At 44.5% G+C, this 21,941-nt stretch overlaps 1 protein-coding gene across 7 annotated transcripts in view; it reads left to right on the top strand.

Moving 5' to 3' along the window:
* SLC44A5 (solute carrier family 44 member 5) overlaps window positions 1-21,511 on the top strand; it is a 745,501-nt gene extending 723,990 nt beyond the window's left edge. For 5 of the 7 annotated variants that reach the window (XM_085602261.1, XM_085602262.1, XM_085602266.1 and 2 more), the window contains 2 exons: window positions 7,359-7,443; window positions 15,586-16,824. In XM_085602261.1, the coding sequence (XP_085458387.1) occupies window positions 7,359-7,443; window positions 15,586-15,698 (198 nt within the window). In that variant the 3' untranslated portion in view covers window positions 15,699-16,824. Of the gene's footprint in view, window positions 1-7,358; window positions 7,444-15,585; window positions 16,825-19,378 lie in introns of those variants that run through there. The other 2 variants (XM_085602265.1, XM_085602260.1) reach the window with 1 other exon arrangement.
* Window positions 21,512-21,941: the final 430 nt, after the last annotated feature.

The raw sequence follows: 21,941 nt of genomic DNA on the forward strand, positions 1-21,941 counted from the left end.
AGTGGTGAATGGGGAGATCAGCAGCTAGATGGGTGGGAGGAGTACACCTGGGTCCTGAATAGGACAGGGTTTTCCACACACAATGCTGGCCCCGCCCCCTGTGGTGCGACTGACGACCCTAGCCCTGCCAGTGAATAGAGTGAGGGGCTGAGCACATCAAGGGTGCTCCCCAACCAGCTGCGACTGGTTTTCCCCCTCACCCTGAACCCAGAACAAAGGGATTTGGTGTATAAAAAGGGGCTGTGTCCCCTTACAAAATGTTCTTGTTCTGTCTTGAATCTACCAGGGGCGTGCTGCTGCTGGGGCCCAGGGGAAGGCTTGCCTCCCTGGGCCCTGCCCAGCCCCTGGATGTCCTGGATATTGGAGGACTGTACTTCTAGCGCCTGGTGAGCGCTTTATTGCTGGTTCTCTTTTTGGATCCTGACAGGGGGGGGCTTGCTGCTGGAGGGGCCCAGGAGGGACCGCCATGGGGGCTACCTCCCTGCTGGAGGGCCCTGTGTGCTGGCCCCTGGGCCCTACCTTGCCCCCTGGATGCCCTCAGGACCTTGGGGACCTTTGTGCTGGTCCTTTTGCTTTGCCAAGGCTTGTTACAGCCTACCAAGGGCCCTGGGAGCGCGTGGGCCTCGCAGCACGGCGCTGCACAACGAGCAAGAGAGAGGGAATCCCCAGCGTAGGGATTCCCCCATGATGCGTGCTTTCGCGGGTGCCCACCCCGCTTCTTTGGTCGTTAATAGCGGGAGCCTACTCCGCTTTATGTTAAGTATATGCGGGTGCCCACCCCGTGACTTTGCCCGTGATGATCGCGGGTGCCCACCCCACGTCATGGCCGCCTTCTTAATATTTCTCACGTCGCGGGTGCCCACCCCGTGACGTAACTGTCTCCTCAATCACCGCTGTGGCCCGAGTCGCGGGAGAACCGGAAGCCAGGCAGCCCGCGCCAAGACGTGGGCGGGGCTTGGCCCAGCGCGAGGGAAGTTCCGGCCAGCGAGCCGGGAAGCGGAAGAAGCCATTGTCTTCCACCGGGGCTCCCGAGAGCGAGGGAGAGCCCCGGGTGACCAGCTGAAGTAAGGAGGCGTGGTTGCGGGCCGAGAGGGGCTCCCAGGGTGTTGAGAGAGCCCCGCCCGTTGCACCGGTGAAGCCTGCGGCAAGAGTGTGGCAGCTGAATCCTCGGCGAGGCTCTCATGAGCAAGAGAGAGCCCCGCCTGCTGCCTGCTGCATCTGGAGAGGAGTCCCCCCTGAGAACAGCCCGGTGAGTAAGAAGGGGCTGGGGGGGATGCTCCGTATGGCCTCTGGTTAGTGCCTGATTGAGGCACGATGCGGTAATGCCAGTTTCGAGCGGCCCCGTCTTGCAGCGGGCCGCTCCCACGTTATTCTGGGCAATCTTATGGTTTGGGCCCACGAGGCTCCCACAGGGGCCATCAGTAGTCTAGAGCCAGAGGGCTCCAACGCTCGGGGCCCCAGTTAATCACGGAGCCAGTGCGCTCCAGAGGGGCTATGTATTTCCAGAGCCAGATGGCTCCAACAAGGGGGCATTATTGTTTCTAGAGCCTAGGTGGCTCCAACGTTGTGACAGTGTATCAAGGGCCAGTGAGAGCCCATGCCTCCTATTTGCCTTCCCCAGCTGCGCAGCACTTAGTGCCAGCTGCAGCGTTTAGGCCCTGCCTTGTCTTCAGCTGCCCAGCAAGTAGTGGGCAGCTGCTACGTTTAGGTTCTGGTGCGTCCGGGACTCTAATGTGATTGAGGTGTTATTGCGATTCATGCTAATGTGCTTTTGGGTGCTAGGAAATGTATTGTATATAGCATGTTTTGCGCACCCTGTGTCTGTACCTCTAACTGTGGTTAGTTCTGCCTAGGAGGTTGTTTTACCTTGTTTAGGTTGATGGTAGGGAGAATGTACTTCCCTGTGCGATGTGCGCCCCTAGTATAGTTATAGCTAGGTGGTTAGGTCTAATGAGTTAGACCAATGAGAATTGCATAATGTGATTTATGCCCCTGTGATAGATGCAGGATAGGTTTTACACCTGATGCTAGTGTGATGACGCTGAGGTCATTAGTGCGCCAGTAGTTACTGGTTGTGCTCTACAGTTACTTTGTGTTATGTTCTACATTTACTATTGGTGATTTGTGCTATGTTCTAAGTGCTAATTCCTGACAGTGGTCCATGTGGCCCTGTCCCCTGTATATATAATCCCTTGTAAATTCTGCCCGTGCCTGTTGGCACATTGTAGAGTGTGTGTTTTTATCTAATGTGTTGTGTATAATACAAAGGCTATTTTTATAGAATACCTTGTGTGGAGTTTCCTTTGTGGTGGGCCTTGGGTGTTGTTGCTGGGTGCGCGCGCAAACGCTTTACACATCGCCTCAGGGATAAGCCTGTCTGCTCGTGCCAAGCTACCAAGGGGGTGAGCAGGGGTTATCTTTGGCGTGTAACTCCCCAGCCCTGACTAGAGTGGTGGTTTCTGTCTGGCTTTGGCGCAAGCCCTAGCCAACCAGAAATCCCATTTCTAACATTGGTGATCAGCGGTGGGATTTGGACTTGCGTTTGCGCTGTACCGCAGCGGCAACTGGCCGCACTACAAAACTCTGCATTTAGATAAATCACATGGTATAGGGATTATTGTTTTAAAGTTTGCTTTTAATGTGTTCTTGTGCACTGTGAGTTAGGTGTCCCTAGCTCGGGAGGGTAGATCATCCCCCTTAGTGCATTGTGTTTTCTGGATTCACCAGAGGGTGGGATCCAGTGGTGGCAGCAGATGTGTGTCCAGTGCATGTATTCCCATTCCCAGTTCCAGGGGTAGTGGTACCTGTGTCACGTGGTGGTCAGGTTGAGAAATCAGGGGCGGTAGAAACTGTCTTACCAGTCTTGGGAGGGGTTTGGGGATGAATGGTTAATACGCTGGATGAATGTGAATGTCCCATTCCCAGTTCCCAGAGTAATAGTACCTGTGTCACGTGGTGGTCAGGTTGAGAAATCAGGGGCGGTAGAAACTGTCTTACTAGTCTGGGGGGTGTGTGTATGTGGATGAATGATGTGAGTTCTCTGAAATAAGGAGCTTGCTGGTTGATTGGGTGTGAGTTCTCTGGGATAGGGAGCTTGCATTGGGGAGTGATTCCACAAGTAGTGGCTGAGGTGTCTTCCAGCCCAGCGTGGTGGAAGAGGTTCAGAGTAGCCCAGCTAGGTCTCGGTGTAGGGGCTCACGGCCTGTCTGTGCGGAGAAGGAGTGGGTGGGACTGCGTGTCTCCAGGTGCCCGAAACCCAGTGTCAGGGCCTGGATGGTTTCTTTAGGGAACATCAGGTCGGGGGCCTAGGCTGTACCAATAGGTCACTTGAGGAGGATCTCCCAGTGTCTAGAGGACGTGGAGCGTCTGTAATCAGAGCTCCAGTAGTCCTGGTGTCTGGCGGTACCGCTCCAGTTGGGAGGGTGCAGAAGTCCAGAGGGAGGGGTGAGAGGGGGAGGGATTCCCCAGTGGGAACCAGTAGGTCAGGGACCAGCCGGGAGGGCTGTGTCGCCACTGAGTGACCGTGGTGTCGCCACTTCTGTCCTGGGGGGTCTGCACGCACTGTCAGATGGACAGGAGGTAGTGAGATCAGCGCCAGGCAGACTGTCACACGACCCATTAGTTATGTGTCACCCTCGTTAAGTCCTGGTTCGCCAGGCATCTGACCAAAGGGTACGTCCCTCGGTTGGGGAGCCAGTAGTCGGTGTTTCCGGATCTGGACGTAAGGGCAGCTGTAGTCCTGAGGGCAGGTGGGGCTCATCTTAGGTGAAGAGACCCTGCTCTACAGTGGAAGGGGGTGCAGAGGGAGGGAGTCCTCGCCTCTGACCCCTTGGATCCTAGGTGGTAGACCAGTTGGTGGAGAGAGGTCCTGAACTGGTGGGAGAGTTGTGTTCTGGTGGGTGCTTCCCTGGGAGGGTGCGGAACCCCAGAAGTAGAGGTAGGGTGGGGCATTCTTGCCCGTGACCTCTGGTCAGCCTGAGGGTGCGGACCCTAGGTTGAAGGATCAGTGGTAGTTGGGAACTACACTGAGAGGGAGAGTGGAGAATGGCTTGTATGCCAGGGGTTACTACCCCCCACTCTGGGTTTGGCAAGGACCAGTGGTATCTGGGTGGCCTAGGGCCTGGTCCTGGCCGTGGACAACTAGGTAGTACCAGTGGGGTAGCCTAGTTGGGCCTGAGTTCTTTTCGGTTGTGTTTTTTTCAGATGGAACCATGTTGATTGAGAATGGCGTAGAACCGGAGAGTGTCCCTGCAGTGCGGGCCTGCGTCCGTGTTCTATCGCCCCAAGCAGGGAAGTCCATCACGGTGGTGATTGGTCTGCCCTGCGTTTTGGCTGGAAGGGGGTTGTGTTGGACTTGGCCCTTCTGGCAGGTTCACCCCTGAACTTTTTGCTTTTTATTGGTGACTTGGTGTGGTGATTTGTTTGGTTCCTGCGCACTTTCCCTGTGTCCCAGGGTAAAGTGCGTGCACACTCTGAGTGCATGTGGTGAGATAGGCCTGCCCTCCCATAGGAATGCATGGGGAATGTATGTGTCCCTAGTAGTTCCTGATGCGTGGGGTGTGCAGGCCCGAGTTTGGTATGTGCGGACTCGTGGGAGTGAATGCTGCGCGATGATGTGTGCGGCGTGCATGTACCTAGTGTGGAAGTGCCACTTCTAGAAGTGGGCACTTCTGTGTGCAGTGTGTCTGTCGCGTGATTGGCTGGTCATGTCATGTGACGGGCTAGGGATTCCCCAGAGTCAGGATGAGTCACCCAGTGGTGAATGGGGAGATCAGCAGCTAGATGGGTGGGAGGAGTACACCTGGGTCCTGAATAGGACAGGGTTTTCCACACACAATGCTGGCCCCGCCCCCTGTGGTGCGACTGACGACCCTAGCCCTGCCAGTGAATAGAGTGAGGGGCTGAGCACATCAAGGGTGCTCCCCAACCAGCTGCGACTGGTTTTCCCCCTCACCCTGAACCCAGAACAAAGGGATTTGGTGTATAAAAAGGGGCTGTGTCCCCTTACAAAATGTTCTTGTTCTGTCTTGAATCTACCAGGGGCGTGCTGCTGCTGGGGCCCAGGGGAAGGCTTGCCTCCCTGGGCCCTGCCCAGCCCCTGGATGTCCTGGATATTGGAGGACTGTACTTCTAGCGCCTGGTGAGCGCTTTATTGCTGGTTCTCTTTTTGGATCCTGACAGGGGGGGGGCTTGCTGCTGGAGGGGCCCAGGAGTGACCGCCATGGGGGCTACCTCCCTGCTGGAGGGCCCTGTGTGCTGGCCCCTGGGCCCTACCTTGCCCCCTGGATGCCCTCAGGACCTTGGGGACCTTTGTGCTGGTCCTTTTGCTTTGCCAAGGCTTGTTACAGCCTACCAAGGGCCCTGGGAGCGCTTGGGCCTCGCAGCACGGCGCTGCACAACGAGCAAGAGAGAGGGAGTCCCCAGCGTAGGGATTCCCCCATGATGCGTGCTTTCGCGGGTGCCCACCCCGCTTCTTTGGTCGTTAATAGCGGGAGCCTACTCCGCTTTATGTTAAGTATATGCGGGTGCCCACCCCGTGACTTTGCCCGTGATGATCGCGGGTGCCCACCCCACGTCATGGCCGCCTTCTTAATATTTCTCACGTCGCGGGTGCCCACCCCGCGACGTAACTGTCTCCTCAATCACCGCTGTGGCCCGAGTCGCGGGAGAACCGGAAGCCAGGCAGCCCGCGCCAAGACGTGGGCGGGGCTTGGCCCAGCGCGAGGGAAGTTCCGGCCAGCGAGCCGGGAAGCGGAAGAAGCCATTGTCTTCCACCGGGGCTCCCGAGAGCGAGGGAGAGCCCCGGGTGACCAGCTGAAGTAAGGAGGCGTGGTTGCGGGCCGAGAGGGGCTCCCAGGGTGTTGAGAGAGCCCCGCCCGTTGCACCGGTGAAGCCTGCGGCGAGAGTGTGGCAGCTGAATCCTCGGCGAGGCTCTCATGAGCAAGAGAGAGCCCCGCCTGCTGCCTGCTGCATCTGGAGAGGAGTCCCCCCTGAGAACAGCCCGGTGAGTAAGAAAGGGCTGGGGGGGATGCTCCGTATGGACTCTGGTTAGTGCCTGATTGAGGCACGATGCGGTAATGCCAGTTTCGAGCGGCCCCGTCTTGCAGCGGGCCGCTCCCACGTTATTCTGGGCAATCTTATGGTTTGGGCCCACGAGGCTCCCACAGGGGCCATCAGTAGTCTAGAGCCAGAGGGCTCCAACGCTCGGGGCCCCAGTTAATCACGGAGCCAGTGCGCTCCAGAGGGGCTATGTATTTCCAGAGCCAGATGGCTCCAACAAGGGGGCATTATTGTTTCTAGAGCCTAGGTGGCTCCAACGTTGTGACAGTGTATCAAGGGCCAGTGAGAGCCCATGCCTCCTATTTGCCTTCCCCAGCTGCGCAGCACTTAGTGCCAGCTGCAGCGTTTAGGCCCTGCCTTGTCTTCAGCTGCCCAGCAAGTAGTGGGCAGCTGCTACGTTTAGGTTCTGGTGCGTCCGGGACTCTAATGTGATTGAGGTGTTATTGCGATTCATGCTAATGTGCTTTTGGGTGCTAGGAAATGTATTGTATATAGCATGTTTTGCGCACCCTGTGTCTGTACCTCTAACTGTGGTTAGTTCTGCCTAGGAGGTTGTTTTACCTTGTTTAGGTTGATGGTAGGGAGAATGTACTTCCCTGTGCGATGTGCGCCCCTAGTATAGTTATAGCTAGGTGGTTAGGTCTAATGAGTTAGACCAATGAGAATTGCATAATGTGATTTATGCCCCTGTGATAGATGCAGGATAGGTTTTACACCTGATGCTAGTGTGATGACGCTGAGGTCATTAGTGCGCCAGTAGTTACTGGTTGTGCTCTACAGTTACTTTGTGTTATGTTCTACATTTACTATTGGTGATTTGTGCTATGTTCTAAGTGCTAATTCCTGACAGTGGTCCATGTGGCCCTGTCCCCTGTATATATAATCCCTTGTAAATTCTGCCCGTGCCTGTTGGCACATTGTAGAGTGTGTGTTTTTATCTAATGTGTTGTGTATAATACAAAGGCTATTTTTATAGAATACCTTGTGTGGAGTTTCCTTTGTGGTGGGCCTTGGGTGTTGTTGCTGGGTGCGCGCGCAAACGCTTTACACATCGCCTCAGGGATAAGCCTGTCTGCTCGTGCCAAGCTACCAAGGGGGTGAGCAGGGGTTATCTTTGGCGTGTAACTCCCCAGCCCTGACTAGAGTGGTGGTTTCTGTCTGGCTTTGGCGCAAGCCCTAGCCAACCAGAAATCCCATTTCTAACACACATCTGTAATTGTAATAACTAAATAACTGTTTATTTAAGACTTGTGACTCCGTAGACTATTTGCTAATATAATGTATCTTTTTATTTTTAGACTGTCATCATCGGATCGTATCTAATTGCACATGGATTTTTCAGTGTCTATGCAATGTGTGTTGATACACTTTTCCTCTGCTTTTGTAAGTATTTCGCGTGAGCACATTTCAAAGTATTAACACTCTCTGTCCATTGGCACAACAGCGAGCACTTGTTTATTTACTTAATGGATCTAAAAACCTCTAGGGCCGCGTTTACTACCTTTTGACATAGGGCCACGCGTCAGGTCTCCTTGCAGCGCTGCCTTGCATCAAACGGAAAGGGAAGGTATGCGCCGTATTAATGAAATATGGCGCATTTCTGTCCTCTCTGCCTGCGCCATGATTGTTTTTGTGCAGGAAGGGACACCTTTCTGTACAAAAACAATCAATGGAAACGTTTCCTTTTTCCTATGTGTGGAAAGAGGAAGTAAGAAGGACAAATAAAGATATTTCTCCTCCTTATGCCGCCCCCGGGGTGGTGCACACTTTTGATGCATTCCTGGGTTTACAGATCCTTGTAAATGTGGGAATGTGTCAAAACCCATAGGTGTTGCATGGAAAACCCACAGCAACGCATATGGAATGCCTACTTGATGTAGAGTAAGGCAAGGCAGCCTTTTGCGCTGCCTTGCCTTACTCCATATCTATGAAGACATACAAAGCCACGCAGGGTGGCTTTTCATGACCTCATATATGCAATTGGGAGGCCTGTGCCACTGGAGTGTCATAAAAAGTGATGCTCCAGCATCACAGGCCTCTTGTAAATGAGGCCCCTAGAATCTAGTGAAAAGCTTCTCTTTTATGGAAACACTGGACCTCATTTACAAGACGCCTATTTATGACAATCCGGTGGAGCAGGCCTCTCAATCATAGCTTTGAGGTCACGCAAAGTCACCCTCCAGTGACTGTCTTTGTGCAGGAAGGTGTCCCTTCCTGCACAAAAACAACCGTGCCAACAATGCAGGCACACTTGCATCATGGTGCAAGGGTGTCTGTGTTGGCGCTAGGCACCAATTTGTGCGCCATCACAGGCAGAGAGGACAGGGATGTGCCGTATTTCATTAATACGGTACATTGCTGCCCTTTTCCTTTTGATGCAGGGCAGCGCTGCATGGAGACTTGCGGTGCTGCTTTATGCCAAAAAGTAGTAAATGAGGCCCTCTATATTGATGCCATAAGCGTGTAATAGCTCTGCTCGTACTTGGTTTCAAGGAATATTTGTTAAATTAAGTATATTTAAATATGACAGTTTAAACATAAAACTATATTAAAGTCTATCTGCAGGCAATATTGACTGCATTTCGATTTCGTTTTACTTTAAAAAAAATATCCATTTGAATGCCCAGGATCCTTCCCTGTTATTTCACTGTCCAAATTACCATTACTAGTGCTCGGTATTTTTGCTCCCATTCCTGTATGTTCCCCCACTGTCTTTCACGCAGAGATTTTGGCTGTTTTCACCTTCAAAACTATTGAGATAACCAACCTACGGGGAAAACACTCTGGATCTAGGTTTGAGTCTTAGCGTTGGCTAAACATCCTGTGATTGTGGATACATCACTTAATCTCCCTGTGCCCACTGCCTAGATACCCTCACGGGTGATAAGCCGCGCTATATAAATCTACAAAAAAATGTACTATCACCATCAAGACAAGAATATCTTGTAAAGGTATGCACAGATAGGTGACTTTCTTGGAAATGTTTTCACTTGGGACAATCCCAAACAGGCTTGCAGGAGCCACTTTTCCCCTTGCGGGCTGAATCTTTGGATACCATGAAGGGGATCGGTTAGATTTTTGATAACAGTAAACTATGTCTGAAACTATTCATCGGAAGGAGGATTGTTTAGAAGTGACTAAAGCCATTAGAATGAGCCCATAGTGGATGAAAAGTTGGTTACACTTGCTAAGGTATCTAGAGTCTCGTACAAAGAATTGTTTTGTTGAAAGTGGTCACAAATTGCGCACAGACTTTTATAAATTCATTTTTGATTTTACAAACTGACCTACTAACTAATAGGTTGGTTCACAAAGTTCAGAATCTTAGTCGGCTGCAATTCGACCTACCTCATTAATATTCATGAGGTAGGTTGCAAATTGTGGCCCAGTACAATTGGCCACAATCACAGGGATGGTGGACTGCTGGGGACAGCAGACCTCCATGTCTCGGATTGCTTTTAAATACAGCAATCTTCATTTTTTTTTAAATGCAGCTCGTTTTCCATAATGGACAATGGGATGCGTTTCAAAAATTGAAAAGTTACACTAACCTTTTCAAGGGGTACGCTGGGGTTTGCCTAGAGACGAAAATGCTTTTGTCAATATTCATAAATGGTAAGTGGTCTCTTGGCTCCTCGTTTGGGAATGGGTTACCACTTCGTTGATGGTAAAATATAAGGGGCATATTTACAAGACAATGGCACAGCACTGTGCTGCAAACAATTTTACTGCGCCAAGCTGTGTCATTGTCTAAGTGCAGGAATGCACCGTATTTACAGGAATACAGTACATTCCTGTACTCATCCCTGTGCCGGCACACACACAGCAGCCGTGCGGCAACATAGACACCCTTGCACCATGGTGCAAGGGTGCCTGCATTGCAGGGATGATTGTTGTAGTGCAGGAAGGGACACCTTCCTGCACAAAAACAATAATTAATGGTGTTTCTCTCCTTCTGTGTGTGCTGCAGAATTCAGCACTCATAGAAAGAGCGAAAAACAAGGAGAAATAAAAGTATTTACCTCGTCGCGCCACCAGCATGTTTTGGGTGCTGCGTCAGATTTATGATTCCTAAATCTGGGGCAATGTCAGAAAGCCATAGGTGTTGCTGGGAATTCCCACAGCAACATCCATTGCACGCCCATTTAACACAGAAAAGGGGATATATAGAAAGTTCGTAGGTAAATGGTTGAGGCTTTAGTCCTAAAATTGAAACTTGATATGGGGGATTACTTGTACTTCACATCATTGATTGTAGATAACGCACAATTAGCTTAACGTAGGGGTGACCTATGTCTATTAAAAGTGGAGGTTTGAAAGGTTGCTTTTGTGGGTGGCATAATCAGTGCTGCAGACCCACTAGTAGCATTTAATTCACAGGCCCTGGGTATATGGTATACCACTTTGAAAGGGACATACAAGTAACTAAGTATGTCAATTGTATATACACGTTATCATGTTTGGAGGAGAGAGCACATGCAGTTTAGCACTAGTCAGTAGTGGTAAAGTGCTCAGTGTTCTATTGCCAACAAAAAGAATCAGCAAAAAGAGGAGGTAGCATGCAAGATATTTGGGGGAACCACCCTGATGATGACAGGTCTCACACACACCCATTGTTCCACCGGAAACATTTGCGTAGTACGGCCCCAGATGTACAATGGGTCAACACAGCAAAAGATAGATGCTCTCAATAGATCACTAAGCTTCAGATACCTGCTGTGGTCTTCAAAGTGCTGCAGCACAGAGTTGTCATTCCAATCCTGCTTCAGGCTACTTTCATTCAGCTTAAAGCAGGGCTAAATCAAAAGAAATTCAGAGTATGTGGCTGTGCAAATAGTACCACCAGTGTAAGCCCCAGTTGCTGTACTGCTGCTACCTCACTGCCCATTTTGTTTACACCTAATTGAGTTCATTTGCCGTTGATCTGCCTCTGGTTGAGTAGCACTACTGGCTTAAAGTGCAAATGACTGTACATTACAAAGGCATTATTAATCTGATTGAGTATCAGCGAAGTTTGAAATGCATTCTTTGACTATCCCTGTTTACATCTGGGTAGTGTCTACACACTGTTTAATTTCGTCCAAGCCTAGGGGAAAAAGATGTAAACGATCTTTTTTGTTTGCATAAACATACTCAATGATATATAATGTAATTGCTCTACTGATGTTACTAAACTTTTTAATCTGTTTACAGATTGTTTTAGAATATTTCACCTAATAAGGGCCTACTTGAATTTTAATGTATTCTTAGACTTCCCTTGTGGTATGCCTCTATCCTAAATGGACTATTTAATGTGGTTAAGGCTCAATAAAACCACGTAAAATGACTGGTTAATACAAATGGTGCAAATGGACTAAAATGCAATTGCTGTACTACTATTATCACACTCCCTAATCTATTTAAGGCGTGCTCAAATTGAAGTGTATCCTGGAATTGCCAGTACTTATGCGAGCACCGTAAAGCAAACAGTAAAGTGTAACTTATAGCACTGCTAGGACTACAAGTCCTCCATTGTGACTCATAGGCCATGCCACCAAAGGCTGCACCACTCCCTTCCAACAATCCTGGGATTGCTCACCTGCCACTCATGGACTCGATGCTTAATGCCCATTACTAATCATTTATCTGTGTTACACATAAACGGGCACAACAAGACCCATTTGTCATGAAATGTATCACCATTCACCTCCAAATCAAATAGCACTACTATTTGTGCAAAGTGAAACATGCTGTACTAAGATGGATGCATCCGTTCTGTCTAAGTCTCAACTAGATTGACATGTACTGTTTGTCCTGTTGTGTGTTTCTAGCACCACTGCATGAAGAGTACTCTGCAGTGTTGTTGAGATTATCAGATCCTCCAGCAGTGTCCACTGACAGCACATGTGCAGAGTGTGCGATTCTCACTGGTCCAACCATCATTTTAGTACTCTTCTGACACTCCTGGACCAACCCATTAAAATGGGCCACTCTGTACCACAGCTAAGAGGAGTGTATAGATGATGAATACCTTCCCTACCCCAATAATCTTGGTCATGCCACAGCGAACCCATCAGAGCACCCTCAGTTGTGTTCACGCTATGCCCATTTTAGTAGGTTGCCCTCGGCTGCTCCTATAATCTTCATACCATTACTTAAATAATGCCCTTCCCAGGGGCTGCTTTCTTACAACCCTTAAACTATTCCAAAGCATATAGTGCCTTGACCCTATTTGGCACTCTGTTGTCATGAAATATATGCCATATTTCTGACGATAGGTGCATTCATGACCCCATCTATTATCACACGTCCTCCCTCACCCACACATAGGTGCAGCTACTTGCTGGAGGTGACATGGACAGAGCAGGTTCTGCCACTCACATGCAACTCCAAAATCCTTCCCACATTGGCCACAATGCCCTCACATAGGGGTATATTTATAAGGAAAGAGACATCGCAATGCGGTAGCCTTCTTGGCTTAACGCAGCGCTCCACCACTTTGGAAACGCAGGGCTGCACTGTATTTGCAACAATAAGGAGCAGCCCAGTGTTTTCCCCGCGCTGGCACTAATTACAGCTGCTTAGTGCCAATGCAGGCCCCCTTGCATCATAATGCAAGGGTGCCTGCATTGTGGGAATGATGCTTATGTGCATGAATGGGTCCCTAAATGGCGATTTGTAACTTCTATGTGTGCTGCTTTGTGCAGCACACATAGCAGTTGTAACTGGTCATTTTTAAAATGATTGTTTATGTGTAGGAAGGGACACCTTCCTGGACATTAACAATCATTCCCACAATGCAGGCATCCTTGCACTATGAGCTAAATGCCTTTTTCCATAACCTTTGAACTTTCGAATGTATTCATTTTTCTCGTTGTTTGTGACATTTCTCTACTTTATCATGTGCTGTTTGTATTGCTGTTTGGTTGATTTGTGAAACAATACAAGGTGAACATTTCCTCAAATGATTGCCTTGCTGCTGAGGAAAGCTGTCACAGGTGAATCAAGATGACCCTAATGAAATCTGCATATGTCTGTAGGTCTTCTGTTTGGGCAGCTCTCAACAATAGCTAACATCTAGACCATGGTCTCTCTAATCCAGAGCTGAGCAACTGAATTCCCTACAATACCCATGGAGCATCACAACCCAGAAACAATTGCACCCTTAATTTTAAAAATTGAAAGATAAATATTGATATGTTGAACCCGAGTGTTAAATTATATTAGTTAATGAACTGAATACCATACTTCCACTGAAATGTTCTGCTCAGTGACAATCCGCACATCATCGACCCCTCTTAACACAAGCATATAATAAAAGGAGAAACATTTAGTAGTTCACTGTTGTGACTTTTAGAACTTAAGACAAATGTGTTCTCACTCTTAAAGTTTCTGAAACAATCGAGTCAGCCCTCTCTCCAAAAGAGAGATCTGTTTTGGGGTTATTCAGCAAAGGGATGACAGGATCAAGTGTGAGGTTGCATCTTGTATTGAGCAAAATATCTTCCCATAAAGTACATAAGCCTAATGATTATGACAACTATTATAGGACACCACCGTCAGAAGAGCATGCTACATCTGTAAATAAAAAAAAAAATGTTCTCAATTCCCTCTATGTTTTATATCCCTTGCAAAGAAAATATTGGTATAGATGAGCTGGAACAATTTTCTTTTTTCAACAGATACCTAAGGGAAGCAATATCAGGATACAATCTCTGACGGCGGGAACTAGAGATGTCATCCCCTTAACCCTACTCCCTTCTTCCAATCTAAAGTGGACTGGGTCCCCGCCCGCCTTGGCAATCTTTTGGGGTCCTTTGAAGAGCTCCTTTTGTTAGTATCTTTGGTCCCCCATGCTTCTGTTGTTAAGAGCCAGAAATATCCTCTGTTGGGTGCCCCCATGTTCCTTCTTGGACACTCTGTTGCTAAACTAGAAGTCCGCTCCAAGCCCCGTGGAATCAGTGTACTTAAGACCAATCAGGGGCTGGAGCAAATCTGTAACACAATGATTCAGAATGTGCTCACATATAATCAACCTATACAGACCATCATAGTCTGCTAATTTGCTACCCTTCACCCAACCCTCCAAAGCTTTAACAGATACATCTACAAAATCGCCCCAAGACTACTGTGGCTGTTTTGGGGTACTCCTAAACTTCATTTGATAGTTTTTGGGAGTGAGAGCAAACTTGCAAATGGGGGTGGTCTTCATGGATTGATGCTGAACCTGATCTGAAACCTCCTGGGTCAATAGGATGTCCCACCCTGGATAAACATGTGCTTTCAAAGGCTAACCCCTAAACCTACTGACCTCATAAATAGCAAATCACTTATATGTGGCATGCCTAATCACATACCTCTATGATTTAGCCTAACCAGAGTGGATTCATGAATTCGATAGGGATACTCCCCTTTCAAATGAATAACACCACTCCTCACAAACCTACTCTTCGCTGCACCCCATCTGCAGTCACTACATCAAATCTCACTAGCCACAAACAATCCTTACACCAACCAAGAGCTGAACGTAGTATACTTCACTGTATCTGCTGAAAAAAGAATGCATTGCTATTTGGGAACACACACACAACACATACAAAGAACTCTCTCTCTCTCTCTCTCTCTCTCTCTCTCTCTCTCTCTCTCTTTCTCTCTCTCTCTCTCTATATATATAGATAGATTAGATAGATATGTGTGCATAAATATATTTATGTCTCTCTATCTCTATATATGTACACACACACATATATTATATATATATATGTAGGGTGTACATTAGTTGGTAATAGTGTTAAAGAGCAATAACTACAGAAAAAAGAATTACAAACATGAAAACCTTCTATTGCAATCTTTACACTCTCCCGCGTCTATGTCGTCAATGCCATTTATAGTTAATTCACTTGGCGCTTTAGTCTTTTCCACATAAACCTTGTGCAAAAAGTTGTTTTTCGGCAGAACCGACCGATCTTTTATTATTAGTAGATTTTCAAATGGAGCAGTTTGAATTGAGTCCTGTGGAGGTTTTTTTTTGTACATCACATATTTCGTTTAGAAACTATTAAACACAAAATGGAAATTGGCCGGTGACTTCCTTTTATATAATCATTCGCTAAATCGTCACAGCTTGGATTTTAGATTGCTTTATGCTCTTTGTTCTGGATGCCACCAGTTGATTTGCAGGAAAGAAACAATTTGCCTTCAGTAGAAATGCTGCTAGACATTTGAAGAAAATGTTTTCTCTTTTGGTGCCTATGCCAGTGGGTCTATTTTGAGGGTATGGCTTTTGTGTGGTAAATGAACTACGCTGAGCGTTATTTTTTCCCTCATGCTGTTTTTCCTCCTGTCAATTTCCTGACAGCTCTTTTCTGCAGCACTCCGCCGTGATTTTGTTCAACAAACCTGCAAAATCAGTCTGCATTGGATTTCTAACATTAATCGTTCTGCTTCCCTCTGTCTCTTTCTTTCTCCTTTTCCCTCCTTTGCTTTTGAATGCTGCTGCTACTTGCTGCTTTGACCACTTGCTGCTGCTGGGGGCTGCACATTCAGGCGAAGATCTGGAAAGGAATGACGGCTCAGCGTCCAAACCGTACTTCATGTCTCCCAACCTCCACAGAATCCTGGAAAAAAAGGACAAAAGCCCACAAAAGGCATTTAAGTAAACGTCAGAATTATTTACCTGAAAAATGGTTCATCGTGCAAGCAGTACTTGTGATGTGGACTAGCAAAACCGAAAAAGAGAGAAAAGGCCTTGAAAAAATACTTGTCTTTTTTTTTATTTATTTTGGACATACCCAGGCCTAAGCTATGGAGGAACCTCTCAAATGCTGAGAAAAATGCATAATTTAAACAGCTGTGAAACAGTATGATAGTTTATAGTGCCTCTGAAAATGGAAATTATAATTGTGAAGTGTTTTCTATCTGTTGATAATAACCTTTTAAAGATGTTTGGCAGTGCTGGGTGCTGTTTCGAGACTCAACACTTTTGATATGTGTCTTTTGATAAATGTGCATTTATTAAATATTCCCTCGCTATTTTTGAAAGCATTGTTATGTAATATACTTATTAGCCATACAAACGTGTTTGGTGTACCATGATGAAGACACAGATAAGTGGTCAGGATTTGGTGCTAAGTTTGCATTTTAAGTGAACAAATGCGCTTAGAGTAATTGAAACCAATGGTGATTGACATACTGTTTCCTAGAAAGGCAGACTCGGGCCCACAGTTAAGTTGAAAATCATATTTGCTTTAAAGTCCTCCATCATGAGCAGCTGCATGTCAAGATTATGTCTGAAAAATGGTTATAGCCAAAGATTATACATAGATAGATCAGATTAACAAGAGTTACAAACACTAAATATAAAAAGCCCATATCGTTAAAATGTAGAATCTTATGGCAAACAAACAATTACCTTTTTCACAACTGTATATTCTCCTGCTGTCAATTCATGGTGAATAATTTAGAATGGAATAGTGCTTTGACTTACATAGGAAATCTGTCTAGTTGTGAAACTAGTTTTTATTTTCAAGTGGATAGCATAAAAAATTCTAATGAAAGGGCTTTAATTTATTCCAGTAAACGGAAAAAAAACCACAAGAATAACAACTAGTTATATAATAAGAAAACTATAAACTTCTAGATGACAGTACAGGAAAGTTGGTTATGAAGTAACTTTGTTTACATACGCCTAATTGTATTATATAGACCATTGCATTTCATTACTGATGATTTTTTGGTAATGAATTTAGTGGTTTAGTAAATATATGCAGCAACAATTCAGTAGGCAAAAGAAAAATACATTGTACTTGAAGAACATTTATTGCAGTTAGACCAGTGTGAATGCTTATTATTATTGCAGTTGTACATTTCGCAAGAAACTGGGATTACATTATTTGCTAAAGCAATGAAAACAACCTGACCAGAGTTAGAAAGTGTGACTTGGATTCAAAATATTCTGATAGCTATGCATTTAGTGCGAACACTTTTATATTCAGTTCAGTGCTGGTCGTTAATATTTATGAAGTATTCTTCTAAAAACTAGAATGAAACATATGAATGTTTTCTTAGACAAAACTGAAAAGCCATTTCCATTATCAAAGCAGCTCCCATAACTGTGAATATGCAAAGCAATATTATTACACTAACACAGCAATCTATTCAAAATGAATGTTTTACATCAAAACTTGTCTCCATCTATCTACCATTTCATTTATTGTAATTTCTGCAGTGAGTTGTTTAAATGTATTTTTGAAGTTACCCAAAAGAAAAATATGTAATCTACTGGCAGGTTTACATAGAGACAAAATATAGTTGTGCGGAAACAAAACATAAAATAGACATCTCTTGATCTGAATCAACAGATTATTAAGAGGGTCATTCGAGGAGACAAGTAGAGAAACAAATCCCTGAAAAACGGTAATGATCTAAGAAGTGAATAAGGGTGTCCTTGGCTTTTATATGCCATACAACATTAACTCCATTGAACTAAATCCTTATATCCTTATATGAACCTATTACAATTTACAAAGAACTCAAATGTATTAAATTAACTTACCAACTGGAAAGAACTAACACCTTTAAGCTGAGATTGTGCTCAGCCCTAGACAGACAACCAAAATTGCAAAACGCATGTGCTTTTTTTTAAATGTTCATATTTTACAGAATTAAAAAGTACACATGCCAAGATCTTGGCTTTTTTATCTACAAATCCAGAAATGTAATGTAAAGCATTCAGACTAACCCTGGGTGGAGCTGTCAGAGCAGGACTATGCGGATGTCCTCGGAGTTGGGAACTCCACTCCGACACCAGCCTCCACTCGCCTATTAAAAATTACTTAGAAATTATTTAAAACAAAAACAAAAAAACACTTACCTGTACTGCGGCATCCCCGGGCTGCCCTCCTCTTCTTCCTCACCGTCTCTGGTGATCATTGCGAGAAATGTGCATGTGCGGGTGTACGTGCATGTGCAGTTTTCGCAATGATCACCCAGAGACGGCAAGGAGGAGGAGGGCAGCCCGGGGATGCCGCAGTACAGGTAATTGTTTTTTTGTTTTTGTTTTAATTAATTTCTAATTAATTTTTAATAGGGGTGTGGAGGCGGGGGTTGGCCAACTCCGCTCTGCTGCGGAGTGTGCAGAGATTTGCCTACTCCGCGTTCGGCAGAGAAGGCGGAGTAGGCAAATCTCCGCACACTCCGCGGGCAGAGCGGAGTTCTCTGCCTGCGCCTAATTCAGACCAAGAAATGCTGTTCAATAGATAAATAGGCAAGATAAAACAATTGCACGAGAACAAGAAAAATCAAACAGAGTATAATACTCAATAAATCAGACATGATTATTAGCCTAGTGTTGCATATCCACCCTAATGAAGTTATTAGTTTTGAAAATAAAGGCAATTTTAAAGCCAACTTAGAAGGCGAAAACCTGTCAATTACTAGTAACTTGGACCTTTCAATCTCAAAACATTTGGGTTCTCTTAATTTTGGGGTTCATGTGATAGGAAATTAAACAAGTACTAGCCATATCATACTGCTAGTCTTCAGTATGAGCACAGAGAAAAACCGAGGTGGATCTCCAATATGTGATGTCATGTCCTGGAAATCCATATTAAAACGTTCAGAACCAGTCCCAACATTTCTAAATTCTCACTGTTGTACTCTGAAGCTACTTTGCTGCTATTTAGGTAAACTCTTTATGTATTCACCTTACCATAAAGTCACTCCAACTGCTTTCCTTTCTTTCCTCAATACACAACTCTTCCTTGGGACAAATTCTACATTCCAGTCTATTCCATGTACCCCTATTTGAAGAAGGGCTCTTAATTGAACCAAAATCTTTCACACATATTTGTAAAATGTGTCTGATATTTCTGTTTATTCAATGCTAGGTATCACCATCCAGAAAATCTATTTTATCTGATGGAACATTAACACCTTTCATTACACAATTTTCAAAACAAAATAATTTAGATTAGAAATTAACACTTTCATGCCAGATGGAAATATTGCGATGTCATTTTGAACTGTCTTCAAATTGAAAATTTGTAGGGAGTAATACTACAAATGCATTGGAAAATGTAATGGAGGTAACAGCTCACTTAACTTAGGAATGGAGACATTGATTTCACATTTTAAAAGGGCATGGACGTTTTGCAACAGTTTCATATTTTAAAATTGATCAACCTCAAATCTCATAACTGAAACATGAAAATGAGCAATGGGTTGCTGAAAATGCTGCTAAAAGTTCAGTGGAGCAATCAATGGCATCAATAATCAATATGTAATGCTTTGCTCTCATCTAGTACCTCTGTTATTTATCATGTGTCATTCTTTCTACTAGTGGAAGATTTAGAAAGAAATGATGGCTCACCCGACAGGCCGTTTCTCATGAACAAGTCTCTGAGGAAGATTTTGCACAAAGAGAATGTAGAAATGAGGACTCAATAGAAGATCACTAAAGCTAAATACAAAGTTATCTTTTTCCTCGATCTACATGGCAGTGTATATCTGTGCAAATAATTGATAATAAAATGCTGAAAGATATTTAATTGTCAAATCCAATTACCTATTGTATATGCCAGTCTCAATCCAAAGTTGAGCACTTTTTGAAATGACAGATTACTAATAAAATGTGTGACAATTAACACATGAACAAGTAAATTCTTTGAGTCTCCAACTCAGAAGAAGACATTTTGCTGCTGGGATCTCCCGCAAAGGCCAATTGTGTACAACTTTCCTGATTGACGTTAGGTAAACTGATTATTATTATGCTTTCTCAGTCACAATGAATCCTGAATATTTTGAGAACTTGATAAATGTGTTTAAATTTTAAATAGATTATTTTAATTTTACTTGCCACTAATGGACAACTCAGACATTATTTTCCATAATGTAAAATTACAAAATATGTTCAGTAGAACCTGTGATTTCAAAATCCCAATAATGATCAAAACATGAAATTGCAACACTATTTCGCATTTATGTTCCCTTTCATATGTTTTATGTTAAAACAAATATTAGTAGATCTTACTTGTGTTATAACTAGGAGTGGGCAGAATGTTCTGTTTTGCCCACGGAACTGGTTGAATTTTGAACACTCTGCATTGCTCTTTAGTGCACAGTTCAGGCCGAATTCCGCCAGCAGCCGCGTGGTGGACTTTTTCTACAACGAGGCTCCAGAATATTGGAATTGGCGAGCGAGGGAGATTTGGCATCCACTAATTTTCTAACGTGGGCGTTCACCGGTGTTCGCGGGCCTCTGGAGTAAGAGGGCTGCCGTTCTAGTAGATTTGCTGCCACTAGAATAGATTTTCTACTCAAGCAGCAACAAAATGAACTCGAGGGACCGCATGTTCTTGCGTAATGTATAGTGGCATGCGGGCTGATTTTCAGTGCTGCTTGTGAGCTGCATATTTTCCTCTTGTTGGTGGAATTCCACCGAATTCCGCAGAGTGAAACTCCACCAGTTCCGCCCATCCCTAATTATAACTTCCTCTGCAACAAAGTGCCTTAGCTGCTTGCCTTATACACCAAGCCTAAATAGTGTAGCTGGTGTACTTGCAGAATATAGGTCACCTACATTTGATATTTCTCCAAAATGTAATGAATTTACTAACAGTGATTTGCAGTAACAAGCTCCAAGCCAAACATATTTATTGTCTGCCAATTGAAACATCTATTTGATATGTAAGATAATGTTACAGTCAAAATGTTTGAATTTACTGTTTTTGATAGCATTATGAAGATAAATATTATCATGAGAGAATATTAATTTTCTTTCGGTAATGAAATATAAGAATATGGATGTTGACTTTTTCTGTAATCAATTGATAAAATATACTGCAACAACCCTTTTGACCTGTGATAAAAAAATATATGGTGTATTTTCTGTGCCTAGGGCAAGCAGCATTTGTAAATAGGGCTTCAAGACATTTTCTTACTCTTCATGTTAGAAGAAGGGGTGAATGGGACAAAGATTTTACTGTACATTGGCAGTGTATGCCTTTGTACTAATGGACTTGATGTATTTACTTTGAATATTAGTTTTACTAATATAAATATAATGCTTTATATATGACTTTTTTCTAACTTTTGATATAGAATGTTAGTTGCATTTGAACTTGTTTGAAACTTTGCCCTGCACTGAGCTAAAACTCTGGAAATAATTTCTTTTTGTCATTACATTTTTGCTGCTGCATCAGCTTCAACTGCAACATATTGATTCCTATGTCATGTACCATGTAATTATGGTCCATTGCATGGGCCCTAGGTAATAAAACAATTGTGAATAATAGATTGTTAATTTATACCTTTATAACATCTAAAGTGTTTTTCAATATTCTTTATTCTAATGCCAAAAATCACATGAGCATGTCCATTCAAGCTTTATAATGTGTGCTTCTGCTGTGCAGAAATATTAGGAGCATTTTGTTAAAGAATCCTTGATAATAAAATTGGTTGATATTTAATTAAATTTATTGTTGCTTGGTGCTTTGCAGCTGTTACATTGTCCTAATAAAGTAGGCAAGAAAATTGCATTTGAGAACTATTCCATTTTTGTATCTAAGGAATAATAATTTTCAAATAAAATCTTTTCATAATAATGACCTAAACGTTGACTTTTTTATTTTAAGGTTGCTGGGTAAGAAAGATGTCTAGGTTTCAATAAGTCACGGGATACAGCAGTACAGAAACGTTATACTGTGAACCAAATATTTTACAAATGATTTTATTATATCTAACACCTGTTTGATGACTCTGTAAGAAATGTTCCAAAATCAAATCGCAATTAACATTTTTACTTGATCTCGTAGAGTTCTGCTGTCATAAATTAGGTGAATAAAAGGACATATGGGTGCTCCAATTTCTAAAGGTATATGCAAGGTTTCATTGTTATTTGTTTG

This window comes from Triturus cristatus, chromosome 4_2, assembly GCF_964204655.1.
Source record: "Triturus cristatus chromosome 4_2, aTriCri1.1, whole genome shotgun sequence".
In the NCBI taxonomy this organism is placed as follows: domain Eukaryota; kingdom Metazoa; phylum Chordata; class Amphibia; order Caudata; family Salamandridae; genus Triturus; species Triturus cristatus.